Genomic DNA, 18,967 nt, shown 5'->3' on the forward strand with positions numbered 1-18,967 from the left:
CCCTTTTGAGTAAATAATGCAACAGAAAGGCTATTTCTCCCCTCACCCACCCAACCTACAGGAATTGGATTGGAGTTAGTGCTACTATATTACGAATAATAAAACTGGAGAGGACTGCTTATTTATACTTCTGGGAATGCTTGCATAACTCTTTTAATGTATATACAGTCGTACCTTGGAAGTTGAACGGAATCCATTCTGGAAGTCTGTTCAACTTCCAAAATGTTTGAAAACCAAAGTGCAGCTTCCAATTGGCTGCAGGGAGCTCCTGCAGCCAATCGGAAGCTGCAGAAGCCCGGCCGGATGTTCGGCTTCCAAAAATAGTTAGTAAACTGGAACAGTCACTTCTGGTTTTTGATCGCCTGGGAGCCAAAATGTTCAAGAACTAAGCTGTTCGAAAACCAAGGTATGACTGTACATTAGGTAAAGGTAAAGGGACCCCTGACCATTAGGTCCAGTCGCAGACGACTCTGGGGTTGCAGCGCTCATCTCGCTTTACTGGCCGAGGGAGCCGGCGTACAGCTTCTGGGTCATGTGGCCAGCATGACTAAGCCGCTTCTGGTGTATCAGAGCAGCGCACGGAAACGCTGTTTACCTTCCTGCCGGAGCGGTACCTATTTATCTACTTGCACTTTGACATGCTTTTGAACTGCTAGGTTGGCAGGAGCTGGGACCGAGCAACGGGAGCTCACCCCGTCGCAGGGATTCGAACCGCCGACCTTCTGATCGGCAAGTCCTAGGCTCTGTGGTTTAACCCACAGCGCCACCCACGTCCCTGACTGTGCGTTACTCAGGCGATAATGTGCCATGCACAGACTTGGGGAACAGTCCAGTGGCCACAGCTGGTTATATCTTTGGAGCAAAAACCTTAAAGGAGGCTGGATTGAGCTGTACCACCCCTCTATGTGGCATCTTTTTTTTCAGTTTCCAGACCGTATACAGGAAGATTTGGTTGCTTGGCACAGAAATAGAATCTGCATGCCCATTTCCTCAAAGGCTGTTCCTTCCCTGCACTGCAGTCTAGCTGCATCCCAGCTTGCAGTGTTTAGCAGGAGACATTCTAGGAATGTGGCATTGGAAAACAGGACAGCTCCTACATTTGTCCCCTCGCATCTTTGGCAAACTTACATTATTTGGCAGCTGATCTAATTTAAGTACCTTTCACTTCCATGAGACAAAATTTGTATCCCTGGGGAAAAGGCTATTCAATTAATTCTAGCCTCTGCTCAGTCTTCTATCGCTCCCTCGGTGTGCACACACTTATAAAACCTCTGTAGAGCAACACCATTTTTTGGAATTTATACACGGATATGGGGCACACTGCGTTTTTGATCCTGCAGGAAATCGCTAACTGTGGTCACAAGGGATTTTTTCACACAGGTACAAGGCAGGTTTCTGAGGCGGCAGCAGCAACTTGCTCCTCCGAAAGGGAAGATTTGTTTGCTGCATAGATGTGCCCCAAGCAATGGGACAGCAAAGCATTCGCACAAACATGAGGAGGGCTTTAGAAGAACAGCTGCAAGCTGCCACTCAAACTTCTGTGCCCAAGATCTAAGCCTAGCTAGAAGACAGGCTCAATGCTCCTTGGGGAGACATTCATGAAAGCTTTGCCTCACTTAACCTTGTCCTTTTGTTTAACTGTGTGCTGGACCTGTGCATAGCTGTCAACCGTCCCTTATTTGGCGGGAAACTCCCTTATCCCAGCGCCGTGTGCTGCTGCTGTCCCTTATTATAGTGTCCCTTAAATTTCCTGGGTTTCATGCTCGCCTGGCTCGGGAGGGAAGCAGCGGCTCCGAGGCCTCCGCCGCAAGAGAGTGAGAGAGAATGCGTGCACAAGCTGCCGCGTCGCCGTCTCTCCCTTTCCCCCCGTCAGGGGTGCGTCATGAGGAGACGGGTGGCGGTGGGTGGGCAGGCAGCCCCTCTCTTGCAAGACTTCCGCAGTGCTGCCAGGGGAAGCCGGAAGCGGCAGCGACAGCGGAGGTGGCCTGAGGAAGGAGGAAGAGGAGGGGATGGGGAGGGACGCAGAAGGGTGGCGCTTCAGCAGCTGCCGCGGTGCTGCAACCGCCTCATGCCGGGCTCGTGGGCGAGAGTCTCTCTCCCACCCCGCTCTCTCTTGGGCAGGGAAGGGCCATTGGAACTCCTCGCGCCAGGAAGACTGCAGCCCCGACATGCTGCTTAGCATCCCCTCCAACCAGTGCAGCATCTTAATGTAGTGATTTCCCCCTCTGCATCCCTTTCATAACTCTATTTTTAGAAAACATTTGTCCATCCATAGTTCAAATTTTTACTACAAGTTTTCTGTCAATCCTACCAATGTATGTAAATCTTTACAATAACTTTTCAACTAAATTATAAACTTTCCCCATTCTTTATTAAAGAGGTCCTCTTCCTGGTTTCTAATTCTGCCTGTAAGCTTTGCCATCTTGACGTCGTTCATCAGTTTTGTCTGCCCCTCTTCTTTGGTGGGAGTTGTAGACCCTTAAGATCATCTAGTCCAACCCCCTGCAAAACACAGTCAGTCGCAGCAAAAGCAGCCTGGCTCCATCAGTGCTGGATTTCTGTATAAGCTAAACAAAATCCCTTATTTTGGCTGCTGATCCCTAATTTTCGAGGCTGCTGGTCCCTTATTTTCAAATCCGTAAGTTGACAGCTATGGACCTGTGTGTGAGACCACTCAATTCCTGACATTACTTTCTCCCTCCCACCATCCCCACCTCTCTGGTTTCATCTTACCTATAGTATGACCAGGTGCAGTGACTCCAGTCGCACTCCCATCTGGTGTTGGGTGGAATGGCTGCTGCACTTTGGTTCGGATGATCCTGCCAAAACAAAACAAACAAACATACTAGCTATTAAATCCGTCTCTTTCGGTTTCTAATTCCCCCTGTCTTAAGTTCATTGGCCACGTTTCCATGTCAATTTGCAGATTCCAATTTAAAGTCCTCACGAAAATTTGAAAAACGTATTTGAGCAAGCGCTTCTCTTAGCATTCATGTTTTTGAATGCAATTTTGCAAAATTATGCATATTCTTTTGAAAACAGTTTCTCCTAATATATGCATTTTTTAATTTTTTTTTGGTAGTAGAACTGTACGGGATAATTCAGAGAAGTGCAGATTTCAAAAGGTGGCTGTGTTTCAGTTTGCATATTGCTTCTCAAAGTTCAAATTAGCTAAGTTCAAATTAAAATATGCACCTTTTCTCCCCACTCCCATTCTGAACCTGAAGGATGGAGACTGCAAGTGAAAATTCAGGCATGTAGAATGTATGTTTTGAATCATTATTATTATTATTAATTATTATTATTAGTATGAAAATACACTTTGTGTGCCAGTGACCAAGAGCCACTCAGCTCAATGCATTATGGGAGTTGGTTTACATCTCACTTCTTAATAAAGTAACTGTTTAGGGCTATAATTTGATTCTTACAAGAGAAAGAAGCGGGTTGGAGTAAACTGCCCTTAAGGATGGTCTAGGAAGTTTAGCAGCATGTAAAGAATTTTTTTAAAGACATATAGCCTTTGCCATTTTCTATGAGGATCCCTTTTATTGGTGAAAGGATTATCAACATCGGGTGATACTGCAATTTAGTTATACTCAGAGTAGCCCCCCTGACGTTAATGAGCCTAAGTTAGCGCCATTAACTTCAACATACCTACTCTTGAGTAAAATTTAGTTGAATGCCACCCATTGTTCTTAACATCTTCCTTTATATACAGAAACATACAGAGTAATTTAAGCGAAAAGTAAGTCTTGCACCAAGTCTTACAAGATAAATATTGAGATTAGGGATGGGACAAGAGAACAGGCAGAGGGAAAGAAAAGAAGAGACAAATGTAACAATCTGTGTATGAGTTCAGATGTAGTTATGCTTATATAGGCTCAGGGCCAGCCCTACCATTAGATACAGTGATAATACCCACCTCTGGTGGCAGATGTTGGGCAACATTAATGGTGTCCCCCATCAATGTTCCTCCTGAGTCTCTCACATGGCCTATTCTGCACTCACATGTGGCCTTTTGCCCTAAGTTGTGGTAGAGGACACTATCCCCTTCACCACAGTATTGAAATAATATTCAACTAGCCGTTCAGCTGGCTTCTGTATATGGAATGGGAGTGGAGGTGCCATCTTGTATTTTGCTTCAGGCAACAAAATGCCTTGAGAGATGGCTCTGCTTAGACTTCATTATGGTTGGGAAGGTTGATGAAGGCTGCAATCGTAGGAGTAGTTACCAGGAATCCCTAGCAAATTCCACTGAACTTGGAAGGGCTTCCTTATGAGTAAACATGCTTAGGGACTGGATGAAGAACAGGCCATGGGCTGTAACAAAGCTTTCAGAATGTGAAGAGTATTTGTAGCTGGCCAGAAAGGATGAAACTAGACATGAGGCTGGAAAATCCACAGTTTTTAAAAATGCAAAAGCTATTGTGGGGAGGGTGGGTTATGTAATTGGGACTGTGGTGCTGGTAAAAGGGTAAAGGGACCCCTGATCATTAGGTCCAGTCGTGACCGACTCCGGGGTTGCAGCGCTCATCTCGCTTTATTGGCCGAGGGAGCCGGCATACAGCTTCTGGGTCATGTGGCCAGCATGACCAAGCCGCTTCTGGCGAACCAGAGCAGCGCACGGAAACACCGTTTACCTTCCCGTCAGAGTGGTACCTATTGATCTACTTGCACTTTGACGTGCTTTCGAACTGCTAGGTTGGCAGGAGCAGGGACCGAGCAACCGGAGCTCACCCCGTCGCTGGGATTCGAACCGCTGACCTTCTGATCGGCAAGTCCTAGGCTCTGTGGTTTGTGGTTAACACTCTCTCTCTCTCTCTCTTTCACACACACACACACACACACACACAGAGAGAGAGAGAGAGAGAGAGAGAGAGAGAGAGAATGAGAGATTTCCTAACAAAAAATCACATGCCCTCCAAAGCAGCAGGGTAAAAAACACAGGTGCCATATTTATTATATATTCTTGCCCGAGGGGGAAATAGGAACTTCAGGGCATGATTTTAATTGGGAAAATAGCATAAAGGAAAACAGTTAACCCTTCGCTCCTTCAGAGTCGCATCCAATCTGATTCAGAGAGCCAGATAGACACCCTGGTAGTTATTACATTTGAAAAAAAACCACACACAGGAGATCTGATGACAAATCTCCCAACAAAGTAAAGGTGGCAGCCCACAGAAGCACAGGCTATCTTACAGCTCTTTCTCCCAAAGGACTGGTGTCCAGGCACTTTACTATATTCTGCCATGGGGCTTGTATCCCAGGGACTGCACAGTCTTGAGAACCAGTTTCTGAGACCCCTTGCATAGTTGTGAATCTGAGTAGTGTCTTCAAGACATAAACAAAACAAAACGAAGTGTATGGTTTGCCTATCTGCTCATGTAAGACTTTCCGTCTTGACAATTCAATACAGTGGTACTTCAGGTTAAGAACTTATTTCGTTCTGGAGGTCCGTTCTTAACCTGAAACTGTTCTTAACCTGAGGTACCACTTTAGCTAATGGGGCCTCCCGCTGCCCCGCTGCTGCACAATTTCTGTTCTCATCCTGAAGCAAAGTTCTTAACCCGAGGTACTATTTCTGGGTTAGAGGAGTCTGTAACCTGAAGTGTCTGTAACCCAAGGTACCACTGTACTCATGACAATTCAACTCTAGAGCTCCTATTCCAGAGAGGAGAAAGGAAAGTCTCCCTCTTCCTGCCTCCACATTTCCAAGAATAATATTTTCTCATTAGCTGTCACCGGAATACATAATTCTGAACGGATCAGGAAAGAGTGCGACTTTGGTGCCAGAAGTGAAACTTGCAGCTTTGTGCCACCATGAAGGAAGTGGACAAAAAAATGATCCAAGTTGTGCAGGCTGACAAGGTCAACAGAGCTCCCTGACCCAGTAATACAGAGATGGTTTAACCTCTTTGTTGAACATAGATCTTGTAGACATTGTACATTTTCTCAACACTTAAGAGTTCTGCTGTGTGGGATTAGGCTTCACAGGAAGCAAAAAGCGAGAGAAAAGCAAACAGAATAGTATCGTGCTGCGGCTCTGGCAGACACAGACCCTCAAAGTGTCCCTATTTTCCAGGGATAGTCCCAGATTTACAGAAGCCATCCTGGTTTCTGATTTGATCTCCAAATGTCACGCTTTTCCTTAGGATGTCCCTATTTTCATGGGAGAAATGTTGGGGGGTATGGAGTTATGAGACCCCCGTGCCAAGGAGATAAGTAACTGTACAACCTTTAGAAGACATCCTCTATAGAGAAGGGTTTTTTTATGTTCAATGTTCTGTTTTGCTTTTATATATGTTGGAAGCTCCCAAAAGGGCAACCCAGTCAGATGGGTGGGGTAAAAAATGATGATAATAATAATAATAATAATAATAATAATAATAAGGCATCCCTACTTTCATCAGAGAAATGTTGGAGGGTGTGGGACTGCAGAAAGGCTCAATCCTTAAGAACAATGCTTTATATGTTCTAGATCCTTAAACTACATGGTAGAAAAGTTGACAATGAGCACACAGAACAACAACAAAAAACATTTAGAAGACTAAAGGGGGAAAGACAGCATATGCAAAAGCCTTTACATAATAAGAGACACAATATACAGTCATACCTCGGGTGACAGACGCTTCAGGTTGTGGGGGGTTTTTTTTGGGTTATGGACGCTCCAAAACCCAGAAGTACCGGAATGGGTTACTTCCTGGTTTCGGGGGTTGCGCATGTGCATAAGTGCCGAATCGCAACCTGTGCAAGCGCACACGCCGCGCTGCGGGTTGCGAATGTGCTTCCCACACAGATAACGTTCGCAACCCGAGCGTCCACTGTATAGACTTCAATAAATACGTTGATCCTGGAAGTCTCCTACACGAGCTGCGTGAATTTAGAGTATTTTGTATGATAGCAGAAAACAGACACAGCAAGCTTATCAGAAAACAGGTAGAACACCATAATATAGAATCTAAAGAAAGGACAGGGTAGGTTGTATTGTGTTGCAGACCCTCCAAGTGTCCCTATTTTCCAGGGGCAGGCCCAGATTTACAGAAGGCACCCCAGTTTCTGATTTGATCCCAGAACATCCCACTTTTTCTTAGGAGATCCCTATTTTCATCATAGAAATGTTGGAGTGTATTGAGCTATGTGACCTCTGAGTCCAGGAGATACGCTAAGTAACTATACAACCTTTAGAAGACATCTGAAGGCAGCCCTGTATAGGGAAGGTGTTTTTTTAAGGTTTAATGTTTTGTTATGTTTTTACATATGCTGGATTTATATACTACTACTACTACTACTACTACTACTACTACTACTACTACTACTATCATCATCATGGAATAGGACAGACCAAGACGCCTGCTTCTTGGGAGAAAAGCAATGACAAACCTAGACAGCATCTTAAAAAGCAGAGACACAGAGACATCACCTTGCCGACAAAGGTCCGTATAGTTAAGCTATGGTTTTTCCAGTAGTGATGTATGGAACTGAGAGCTGGACCATAAAGAAGGCTGATCGCCAAAGAATTGATGCTTTTGAATTATGGTGCTGGAGGAGACTCTTGAGAGTCCCATGGACTGCAAGAAGATAAAACCTATCCATTCTTAAGGAAATCAGCCCTGAGTGCTCACTGGAAGGACAGATCCTGAAGCTGAGGCTCCAAGACTTTGGCCACCTCATGAGAAGAGAAGACTCCCTGGAAAAGACCCTGATGTTGGGAAAGATGGAGGGCACAAGGAGAAGGTGATGACAGAGGACGAGATGGTTGGACAGTGTTCTCGAAGCTACTAACATGAGTTTGACCAAACTGCGGGAGGCAATGGAAGACAGGAGTGCCTGGCGTGATCTGGTCCATGGGGTCATGAAGAGTCAGACACAACTAAACAACAACAACAACATCATTGTTATTGGCTAAATGTTGGAGGGTATGGTGCTGTTCTACAGTAAACCAACAAAGTGCCCTTGTGAGTTTTCCAAAGTTACCTGGTTGATCACTATTGGACACAGGCGGCTAAACTAGATGAGTCTTTGCCTGGCATGGTTTGGGGAGGGGAGCAACAGTATAGCTGCCATGACCTTTATGTTGTGGTTTTGAGGTATCAAGAAGCACGCTCTGAAGGAGATAAGTTCTAGAGCTGCCCGGCAATTGAAGACAGAAAGGGCCAGATATTACAACTGTTCCTTCCTTGCTCCCACAAAGTACCCTGAAGTGATGCTTGCGTGAGCATATTGATCCCACCTCGCCGCTCGCACCCCCTCCCCTGCAGCAGCCCCAGGAAGCAGTGATGGGGTGCAGGCAAAGGCAGGGAAATAGAAAGCTATAAATTATTTGTGACAGGAAAGCAATAGTGCCGCAGAGCTACGCACAAGTCCTGTGTCACTATTAGATTCCTCTTAGCCCGATGACTCTCTAAGAGAGGTTAAGTGTCTGGTGGAATCCTATACGTGGGGAGCAGGGGCAGCCTGGGAGCAGAACGCTCTGCAGAGAGGGGTTATATCAATTCTGCCGGCCAATAATATTCCTTTCATTGATCACAGCCCAAAGTTCAAAAATCTCATTACAGCTTGGCAGACCTGGAACTTTTCAAAAATCAATAGAGTGATATAATGTATGTATACTTAGTAGAAATGTATCTATTCATCAGTCCGTCCGTCCAAAATCCGCCCGAGGGGTTCCGAATGGAGCCTACACATCGTATCATGTTCGGCTACGTAGCCATGTATTCGCTGTAATAAATGAGACCCGAAGTCTCCCTGGCAACCTCGGGTGACACACAATGAAGGGAATTTCCTGCTTTTGGTGTCATCATGGCAGGTTCTATTCATACTGTGGTTCGGCAGAGCTGCCCTCGCTCGACTTAGGGATTTGCACAGCTCTTTTGCTCCCAATAACTCAACTGCAAGCTTCTCTGAACTGTGTCCTGGACTAACTCAGGAAGCACAGACGTTCTAAGTCCCTCTTTGAAGCTTCTGCACAACTGCGTGAGCTGTGATTCGCATCAAAAGGTAAAGGGACCCCTGACCATTAGGTCCACTCGCAGATGACTCTGGGGTTGCGGCGCTCATCTCGCTTTACTGGCTAAGGGAGCCGGCGTACAACTTCCGGGTCATGTGACCAGCATGACTGGCCAGCTTCTGGCGAACCAGAGCAGAGCACAGAAACATCGTTTACCTTCCCACCAGAGCGGTACCTATTTATCTACTTGCGTTTTGACATGTTTTCGAACTGCTAGGTTGGCAGGAGCAGGGACTGAGCAATGGGAGCTCACCCCGTCGCGGGGATTCGAACCGCCGACCTTCTGATTGGCAAGCCCTAGGCTCTGTGGTTTAACCCACAGCACCACCCACGTCCCATGATTCGCATCTAGGACTTGCAATTTGTGTAGTTGTTAAAAGGTTCCTGAAAATTTGATTCTGCTCTATTGCTGCGTGTGGAGGGCAGATACCTACTCTATGGTACTCTATGTTAACCCTTTGCCAACACCTCCCCGCCCCCCCCCCCAATGGACTTAGTAGATGTGTGTTTTGGGCATACATCCCCAAAACTGTTGAAAGGAAAAAGACTTCCAACTAAAGATTCTTAAACTATATTGCCCCGGGGCCTGTTATTTCCCCATTTAGAAAAATATGGGCAGTTGTTGTTCTTTTTGACATCTGGTGGGAGGGCGTTCCACAGGGCGGGTGCCACTACTGAGAAGGCCCTCTGCCTGGTTCCCTGTAACCTCACTTCTCTCAGTGAGGGAACCACCAGAAGGCCCTCGGAGCTGGACCTCAGTGTCCGGGTAGAACAGTGGGGTGGAGACGCTCCTTCAGATATACTGGACTGAGGCTGTTTAGGGCTTTAATGGTCAGCACCAACACTTTGAATTGTGCTCGGAAACGTACTGGGAGCCAATGTAGGTCTTTCAAGACCGGTGTTATGTACTGGGAGCCAATGTAGGTCTTTCAAGACTGGTGTTATGTAATAAAATTTATTATTTATACCCCACCCATCTGGCTGAGTTTCCCCAGCCACTCTGGGCAGCTCCCAATCGAGTGTTAAAAACAATACTGCATTAAATATTAACAACTTCCCTAAACAGGGCTGCCTTCAGATGTCTTTTAAAGAGAAGATAGCTGCTTATTTCCTTGACATCTGATGGGAGGGCATTCCACAGGGTGGGCGCCACCACCGAGAAGGCCCTCTGCCTGGTTCCCTGTAACCTCACGTCTCGCAGTGAGGGAACCGCCAGAAGGCCCTTGAAGGAGGACCTCAGTGTCCAAGCGCTGAAGAGGAAGGAACTGTATCACTTACTCAATGTTGATGTTACATATAATACATATAATGTTGATGTTACTCAATGTTGATGTTTCAAAATTTCCAGTTTTGCCGTGAACATCCGCCATACAGGGTAGGATGAGAAGGTGAGCAAAAAGATCAAGTGATATATATACAGTACTGATACAATCCCCTGTGGATTATAACTAGATAATGGAAGCAAGTAATTCAACAAAAATCCATTGCAGCTTAAAATACACCCTGACTGTGGTGTGGACAGTTGTTTGCTGATTTTCCCCACCAAAAAATAAAAATAAAAAAATAGACATTTTAAAGTCAGGTAATATGATGCCTTTTCTTTTCAAATATAAATGTCATTTCATGTGCCCAAATCAATTACTTCACGCATAGCCATGGATAACGTAATCACTACTGAAATCTATGTATAAGGTAAAGGTAAAGGTACCCCTGCCCGTACGGGCCAGTCTTGACAGACTCTAGGGTTGTGCGCTCATCTCACTCTATAGGCCGGGAGCCAGCGCTGTCCGCAGACACTTCCGGGTCACGTGGCCAGCGTGACAAGCTGCATCTGGCGAGCCAGCGCAGCACACGGAACGCCGTTTACCTTCCCGCTGGTAAGCGGTCCCTATTTATCTACTTGCACCCAAAGGTGCTTTCGAACTGCTAGGTTGGCAGGCGCTGGGACCGAGCGACGGGAGCGCACCCCGCCGCGGGGATTCGAACCGCCGACCTTTCGATCGGCAAATCCTAGGCGCTGAGGCTTTAACCCACAGCGCCACCCGCGTCCCGAAATCTATGTATACTACATCATAAATGACAAAACCAAATATTAGTTTGCAACAGATAAGATTCAGTTCAAGATCCAGTGGCAGACCAGAAGTGGAACCTGCCTATCAATAAAATATCTGCAAAAAAACTTAAATTACAGCATTTATTCACACTGCATAAAATAACTTAATTATCACTATACTTTTCTCAACACCACCACTCTGTATCCTACTAGTTAAGTAAGTCTTATCGTCGACTGTATTCCATCTGCCACATACATTGGAGCCAATCCCCTATACAAGGGTTGTCTATTATTTTCCGTTTATTGGCTATCTCAATTTGAGCACCTATTAGCAGACTGCACCAATTGCTGCCTATAATCGTCCCCCAAAAGGAGACATTGTGAGGCAAGTGAGAGTACGAAGGACTAATTCAAAAGAAGTATTTCCAGAGATCCTCAATTGCCCAGCACATAAACCACATGTGGAAGTCATTCTCGTGAACAGCATGCTACTATTTATAAGGGTTATTGCATCTACTTAGCCTTTTCTTGAACCAAGTTATCTGGTTGAGGAAAATATCAAACTTTCCAGCCCCACAAAACTCCTTGTCAGGTAGAATGACCCAAAGGAGAGAACCTAGGACTTTCTACACACAAGCAGCCCCTCCAACAGTGAGCTACAGGCACTACCCAATTTCTCTTTCACAAGAATACCTTGCATTAGTACATGAGAGCAAAAGTTACAATGAAATGAATCTTCAACCTTCTAGATTTCAGCAGCGGTAGTGTGTTTGAGGACCGGGACATTTGCAGGGAAACCAAAATGCTTCTTTACAAAGCTGTTGTACTACCAACCTTACTGTACGCGTGTTAAACATGGACCACTTATAAACGCCAACAAAGATTCCATCAACAGTGTCTCCAAAAAAAATTTGCACATCACTTGGGAAGACAGGCAAACTAATGCTAGTGTACTGGAAGAAGCAAAGATCACCAGTGTCAAAGCAATGATTCTTCAACATCAACTTCGTTGGACTGGTCATGTTGTTCTGATGCCTGATTATCATCTTCCAAAACTATTCTATTTCGAACTTACAAATGGAAAGCGTAATGCTGGTGGTCAACGAAAGAGTTTTAAAGACTCTCTCAAGGCAAATCTCAGAAAATGTAGTATAAACACCGACAGCTGGGAAACACTAGCCTGCGAGTGCTCCAATTGGAGAACAGCCTTTACCAAAGGTGCCATGGGCTTTGAAGATGCTTGAACTCAGGACAAAAGGGAGAAACATGCTAAGAGGAAGACATGCTTGGCAAATCCACACCGTGATCAACTCTTGCCCAGAAACCTATGTCCCCACTGTGGAAGGACGTGTGGATCCAGAACTGGCCTCCACAGTCACTTATGGACTCGCTGTTAAGATCATGTTCATGGAAGACAATCTTACTCGGCTACGAGTGATTGAAGAAGAAGAAGAAGATGATGATGATGAAGAAGAAGAGCTAAAATTCTGGAGCACCACTCAACCTCTCTCGCTTCCTTCTACAGCATTATTTTGGCGGCCCCCGCAGCACGGTGCCCAGGGTGACTGCAGAGGTCGTGCTTACCTACAACTGCCTTTTCTGGATGCAGACAATGTGAGATCTTTAGGGTCCCTTCCAACTTTACAGTTTGATGGTATCTATGATTCTAACTGGGACGCGGGTGGCGCTGTGGGTAAAAGCCTCAGGGCCTAGGGCTTGCTGATCGAAAGGTCGGCGGTTCGAATCCCCGTGGCGGGGTGCGCTCCCGTTGCTCGGTCCCAGCGCCTGCCAACCTAGCAGTTCGAAAGCACCCCCGGGTGCAAGTAGATAAATAGGGACCGCTTACTGGCGGGAAGGTAAACGGTGTTTCCGTGTGCTGCGCTGGCTCGCCAGATGCAGCTTGTCACGCTGGCCACGTGACCCGGAAGTGTCTCCGGACAGCGCTGGCCCCCGGCCTCTTGAGTGAGATGGGCGCACAACCCCAGAGTCTGTCAAGACTGGCCCGTACGGGCAGGGGTACCTTTACCTTTTATGAAGAAAGCTAGCAGCTCTAGAGCTAACTTTTATCTAAGGGCAGATTCACACCATGCATTCAAAGCACAGCAAACACACATTTGCCATACCCTCCAACATTTCTCCAATGAAAATAGGCATTATTATTATTATTATTATTATTATTATTATTATTATTATTATGCCCCAGCCACTCTGGGCAGCTTCCAACATATATAAAAACATAATAAAACATTAACAACTTCCCTATACAGGGCTGCCTTCAGATGGCTCAGGGGTCAATAACTCCATACCCTCCAACATTTCTCCAAAGAAAACAGGGACCGTCCTAAGGAAAAGCAGGGCAATCCACGATCAAATCAGAAACTGGGGGTGGCTTCTGTAAATCCAGAACTGTCCGTGGAAAATAGGGAGAGTCTGCATTACTTCCCTCCTGGGAACTGTATTGTTCAATATTTTCAGAATTGCAGCTATGTGAAGGGGAGGATAAAGTTCTAGTTTAGTTAGGGTCGCCATATTTCAAAAAGCGAAAATCTAGACAGAAAAGTTATTGAGCTTATTTCCAGTTTTGGCCAAGATTGTTGAGCAAAATCACAAAGGATTTGGAATTTTTTGAGCTATTTCTGAGGGAAATCGGCAAAAGCGACTGCCTTACGTCCGGATTTCCCCAGACATTTTGCTGATTTCCGCCCAGACACTGCTTGCAGTACAAATATTACAGATATGTCTGGGAAATTCTGGAAGTATGGCAACCCTAGTTAGCATTTCTGGATTTCACCATGAGCTGTAAGCTGTGTGGGTTACTGCCTGTCCAAATATGGTGCGCCTTGCAGAGAATGGAATATTTTTGTTTACACATCTCTCTCACACACAAATATATAACACACACCCCTCGGGCAAATTGTGAGTACACAAGCCTTTATTTTTAATTTTTGCCTTTCATATTATCCTCAAGAGTTACCTCACACCTAAGACTACGCTGCAGTTGTGTATATGCAGCTAGGAGAACACAGCCTTGGGAAAACATCTCTCCTTATTTCTATGTATGTGCAGGACATTGTGTGTGTAAGAAAGAATTATGAAATACTAAGTGAATGTGCCGTCTATCCCATTGATTTTTCAGACTCCAACTTGTCTTTCATCTCTTTCCTTTTGTTATCCTGGGGGCATGGCAGCAAGCCCCTATTTTAAATACCTTTCCTTCCTCCCATCTCCTCCTCCCCTTCTCCTCCAAAAAAGTGTCAATATTTTATTTGGATTTTTAACTTCACTCCATAACAGTTGCTTGACCTCCTGACTCGTACGAGTCACATAAATTCTGAGACTTTATTCAGGAGCCATGTTCCTGCTATTGAATAAGCAATTTGGGAGGATGAATTAATGACTTGTGCTGTTGCTGGAAAGTCCCTGAAGAAATATTAAAATTGCTTGCAGACTGAATCAATACTCACTGAACACTGAGCATGAGGACTTGGGTTGTTTTTATGGCACAACAAACAGAAGCATTGGGGAAAGGAAAGGGGGTCCCTGAATACCCCACAAGCACATTCACTCCTTCCCTCAACCTTCTTCAAGATCAGCTGATTCACGCTAAGACCAAAGGTCCTGTGTCCTGTATTTGAAACCCAGGACAATAATCCCTCTTCCTTTTTCCACAGCTGACGTCTCTTGCAATTGAAGGTCCATCTTCTTAATGGAGGTGGGGGTCTGTACAGGATCTCCCTGATGCTGCTCAACCCCTGGAGCCCTTCCAGAGTTTGCTCTTAGGAAATGGGAATATTTAAACTGTCTGTATGTGACAGGTGCAGGAGGCTAGAAGAAGTAAAGTTGGATCCCATTCTGAAGATCAAGGAGGGCTGCCTTGAGCCTGTTGGAGGAAGCACTGCTGGGCATGTCTACTGATTTGTAGCATTCTACAAGGCTGGAAGGGACGCGGGAGGTGCTGTGGGTTAAACCACAGAGCCTAGGGCTTGCCGATCAGAAGGTCGGCGGTTCGAATCCCCGCGACGGGGTGAGCTCCCATTGCTCAGTCCCTGCTCCTGCCAACCTAGCAGTTCAAAAGCATGTCAAAGGTCTATCAAAAGTGCAAGTAGATAAATAGGTACCGCTCCGGCAGGAAGGTAAACGGCATTTCTGTGTGCTGCTCTGGTTTGCCAGAAGTGGCTTAGTCATGCTGGCCACATGACCCAGAAGCTGTACGCCGGCTCCCTCGGCCAGTAAAGCAAGATGAGCGCTGCAACCCCAGAGTTGGCCACTACTGGACCTGATGGTCAGGGGTCCTTTTACCTTTACAAGGCTGGAAAAGAATCTGGGCAAGGCATAAAAGCATAGGAACCTGCCCTAAACAGAGTCAAACTATTGGTCCAAGCTGGGATGTGCTTAGCAGCTAGGAGAAGCTATATTTATTAGATAGTGTTCTTCCTTCCTCATGTTTATGAGTTCTGCAGAGTGCTATCCCTTTGCAGCTTAACAGGGAACCTTAGATATGGTACTTTCAGCCTTCCGGTTAAAGTAATCCAGAATGAGAAAACAATGCCACTCTCTGCTCAGGCTCACAGTGGCCTTTGGGACAGTAAGTTACAGCTGCCTGAGTCAGTAATCGAGTTACCAAGACATACTTAAGCCTAGCTTAAAAGTCTGAGTTGCAGATGTTCTCGCATTGTACGCTTGGTGGAAAAGAGCAGAAAGAGCGTGTGCCCAGGCAAGGAGATAAAATCTACAGCTTCACCCTATTCCTGTTAGGGTACAAAGGGAAATTACCTCACAGAGTCCTCTCTAGCAAGTTGAAACCCCAAAGCAGCTAGGCACACCCACAGCTCTGTCCTCCAAACATGCCAACATTTCCTACTCACTGCCCCCCCCCCCACATTTTGCTGCCTTAAAGACCTGTCTCCTCCTGTCTAAAAGTAGGGCCGGCCCAAAGGGCATCATCTTACCCACAACTTGGGATTGAGCCTAGTATATGATCACCTCTAATACAAAGATTTGCTTTCCTATGGGCATATTAAACTGGCATAGCCTTGGCGCGATCTCCCCACCAACAGTGGTGTTGCAATGGGGGGGGCATGGGGGGCGGTACACCCCGGGTTCCATGTCTGCGGGGGTGACAAGAAGTCACTCCACGGGGGCTCGCGGCAGCGCAAGCAGCCATTGCGCCACTGCCACTGCCACTGCCACTGCCTTTGGAGGATCCTCCATTCGCGGCTGTAGCTGTGAGCAGAGGATCCTGGGGCAGGCAGCAATCTGCTAAGTAAAGCACATTTGCAGCATCGAACACATGCACTGTACGTAGCAATGCCACATGTGCTGTATAGCGGTTTGCGCCCTACTTAGTGACGCCCGCCCCGGGTGTCCCTACGCCTTCCTTCGCCCCTGCCCACCAAAACAGAGTTAACAGGCACGAAGAATAAATGCTGCCATAAGCATGCAGTACGCATAGCCCACTAATATCCCCTTGATTCCTATAGGGGTGGAACAGAACTAATAGAGAGAGCTGGACTGCCTTGAACAGTCATCATCTCCAAGTCAGTTCTCCAGTAAAATGGCAACAGTGGCCTACTTTCCAGGGTTGTTGTGAGGATGGTGGGACTGCAGCAGACCCTCCAAGCACCCCTATTTTCCAGGGACATCCCTGATTTAGAGAAGCCGTCCCAGTTTCTGACTTGATCCCAGAATGTCACACTTTCCCTTAAAAGGTAAAGGGACCCCGACCATTAGGTCCAGTCGTGACCGACTCTGGGGTTGTGGCGCTCATCTTACTGAGGGAGCTGGCGTACAGCTTCCAGGTCATGTGGCCACCATGACTAAGCCGCTTCTGGCAAACCAGAGCAGCGCACGGAAACGCCATTTATCTTCCCGCCGGAGTGGTACCTATTTATCTACTTGCACTTTGACATGCTCCCGAACTGCTAGGTTGGCAGGAGAAGGACTGAGCAACGGGAGCTCACCCCGTCGCGGGGATTCGAACCGCCGACCTTCTGATCGTCAAGTTCTAGGCTCTGTGGTTTAACCCACAGTGCCACCTGCGTCCCCCTTAGGATGTCCCTATTTTCATTGGGGAAATGTGGGAGGGTATGGAATTATCCAACCCCAGAGCCATCTGAAGGCAACCCGGTATAGGGAAGGTTTTATTTAATGTTTAAGTATGTTTTTATATATGTTGGAAGCTGTCCAGAGTGGCTGGGGCAACACAGTAAGATGTGCGGAGTATAAATAGTAAAATTATCATTATGGAATGGGACGTCCCTGTTTTCATCAGAGAAATGTTGGAGGGTATGCTGCAGCACATTGCATATGTTAAAAAGTTATATATAAATGTAATTCAGTCTAACCAATGTGCTGGCCTGGGGCTCCAGCCATCTCGATGCAACATTTGATTCCCCATCCTGACTTCCTTGTGCGTCGAGGTCACTTTCCAATCTGTTAGTGAATAAAGGCACACTTTCTCTAGTCCCAATGCATGTTGTTTGTGACTGTTGTCCTGGAATTCCTTGGCAAATTTGTACTATGTCTGTGTACTCAAGGAGAGGTCGGGGTCCACCCCCCCTCCCGTTTTTTCTTTTAGTCTTGTCTGCCTAGGCAGCCGTTACTGTATGTTAATACCTATGGTTTGACTGCTGCATGCCTATGTGCCAGCTTCATTGATCCTATCAATATTATTTTGTAATTCCCTCTTCAACATTGACTTAGCAAGCAGTCCCAGAGCTCCTGTGTATTGAATAATGATGTCAGGGTTTTGTAATAGCCTCTTGTCAGCACAGGGAGTGAATTTGCCTTTCCTGTGTCTACAGCTGCGATAATTTTATTTTGTGATGCTCATTGTGTTCCAGAAATTGTACTACAATGGCTTTGTATCGCAACCCACGCTACCTTCTCTGCCGGGGGTGGGAGACCATGCTGGAAAACGCACGCTCACATTTATAAACAGCACAGCGTCGGGAGATGTAGGCATCTTTTCCTGTAATCTGTATTCGTATTTTAACCCCTGCCCCCCACCCCAGACGCAAACACGCCTAAATGAGACACTTAGGCCTAGCCAAACCCTGCACTGCTAACTAACTGTGTACATTTTTATCACTTAGTCTTGTGTACCTATGTTATCATGCTTCCTGTGTGAAAAGGTATACGTCCATGTTGACATTCTGATACGGAGAGCCTCTAAAAACTGACGCTAGCAAATGACTTAGTAATAAACCAAGCACTGCCCTGGTAACCTGCAGCCTCTGTGATATACTAAGTTTGCAACCAGATAACTACACTTCGGTGAGGCTGAACGAAGTCCCATCCAAAGAGCCAAACTTAACGTTTGCTAAAAAGACTACAAGTACTGCCAGATGAAAGTGAAGATGCGCATGCAGATGAATGAATGACTTAGTATTTATCACTGAAGAGGAAAAAGACTGTCATTGGACTATGGTAAACAGTGACGATTGCACCAGCTGGTACAGGGACAGGGGTGACGCTGTGATCTAAAGCACTGAGCCTCCTGGGCTGGCTTGCCAGTTGCAAGGTTGGTGGTTCGAATCCCCACAATGGAGTGAGCTCCCATTACTCTGTGCCAGCTCCTGCCAACCTAGCAGTTTGAAAACACACCAGTGCAAGTAGATAAATAGATACCACAGTGGCGGGAAGGTAAATGACATTTCCATGCGCTCTGGTTTCCATCACGGTGTCCTGTTGCACCAGAAGCGGTTTAGTTATGCTGGCCACAGGACCCAGAAAGCTGTCTGTGGACGAACGCTGGCTCCTTCGGCCTGAAAGTGAGATGAGCACCGCAACCCCAAAGTTGCCTTTGACTGGACTTCACCGTCCGGGGTCCTTTACCTTTTTACCTGCACCAGCTGATGCACAGAATTCCATATGCATCTCTGGATTGCTAGATGTGCTATTGTTGC

At 46.3% G+C, this 18,967-nt stretch overlaps 1 protein-coding gene across 25 annotated transcripts in view; it reads right to left on the reverse strand.

Annotated features, from left to right (window-relative positions):
* Positions 1–18,967, reverse strand: part of PAX2 (paired box 2) — a 143,966-nt gene that overhangs the window by 83,256 nt on the left and 41,743 nt on the right. For all 25 annotated transcript variants that reach the window (XM_028728975.2, XM_028728974.2, XM_028728970.2 and 22 more), the window contains one exon: positions 2,734–2,819. In XM_028728975.2, coding sequence (XP_028584808.2) covers positions 2,734–2,819 — 86 coding nt within the window. The remainder of the gene's footprint in view (positions 1–2,733; positions 2,820–18,967) is intronic.

Source organism: Podarcis muralis, chromosome 6 (assembly GCF_964188315.1).
Source record: "Podarcis muralis chromosome 6, rPodMur119.hap1.1, whole genome shotgun sequence".
Classification (NCBI taxonomy): Eukaryota; Metazoa; Chordata; class Lepidosauria; order Squamata; family Lacertidae; genus Podarcis; species Podarcis muralis.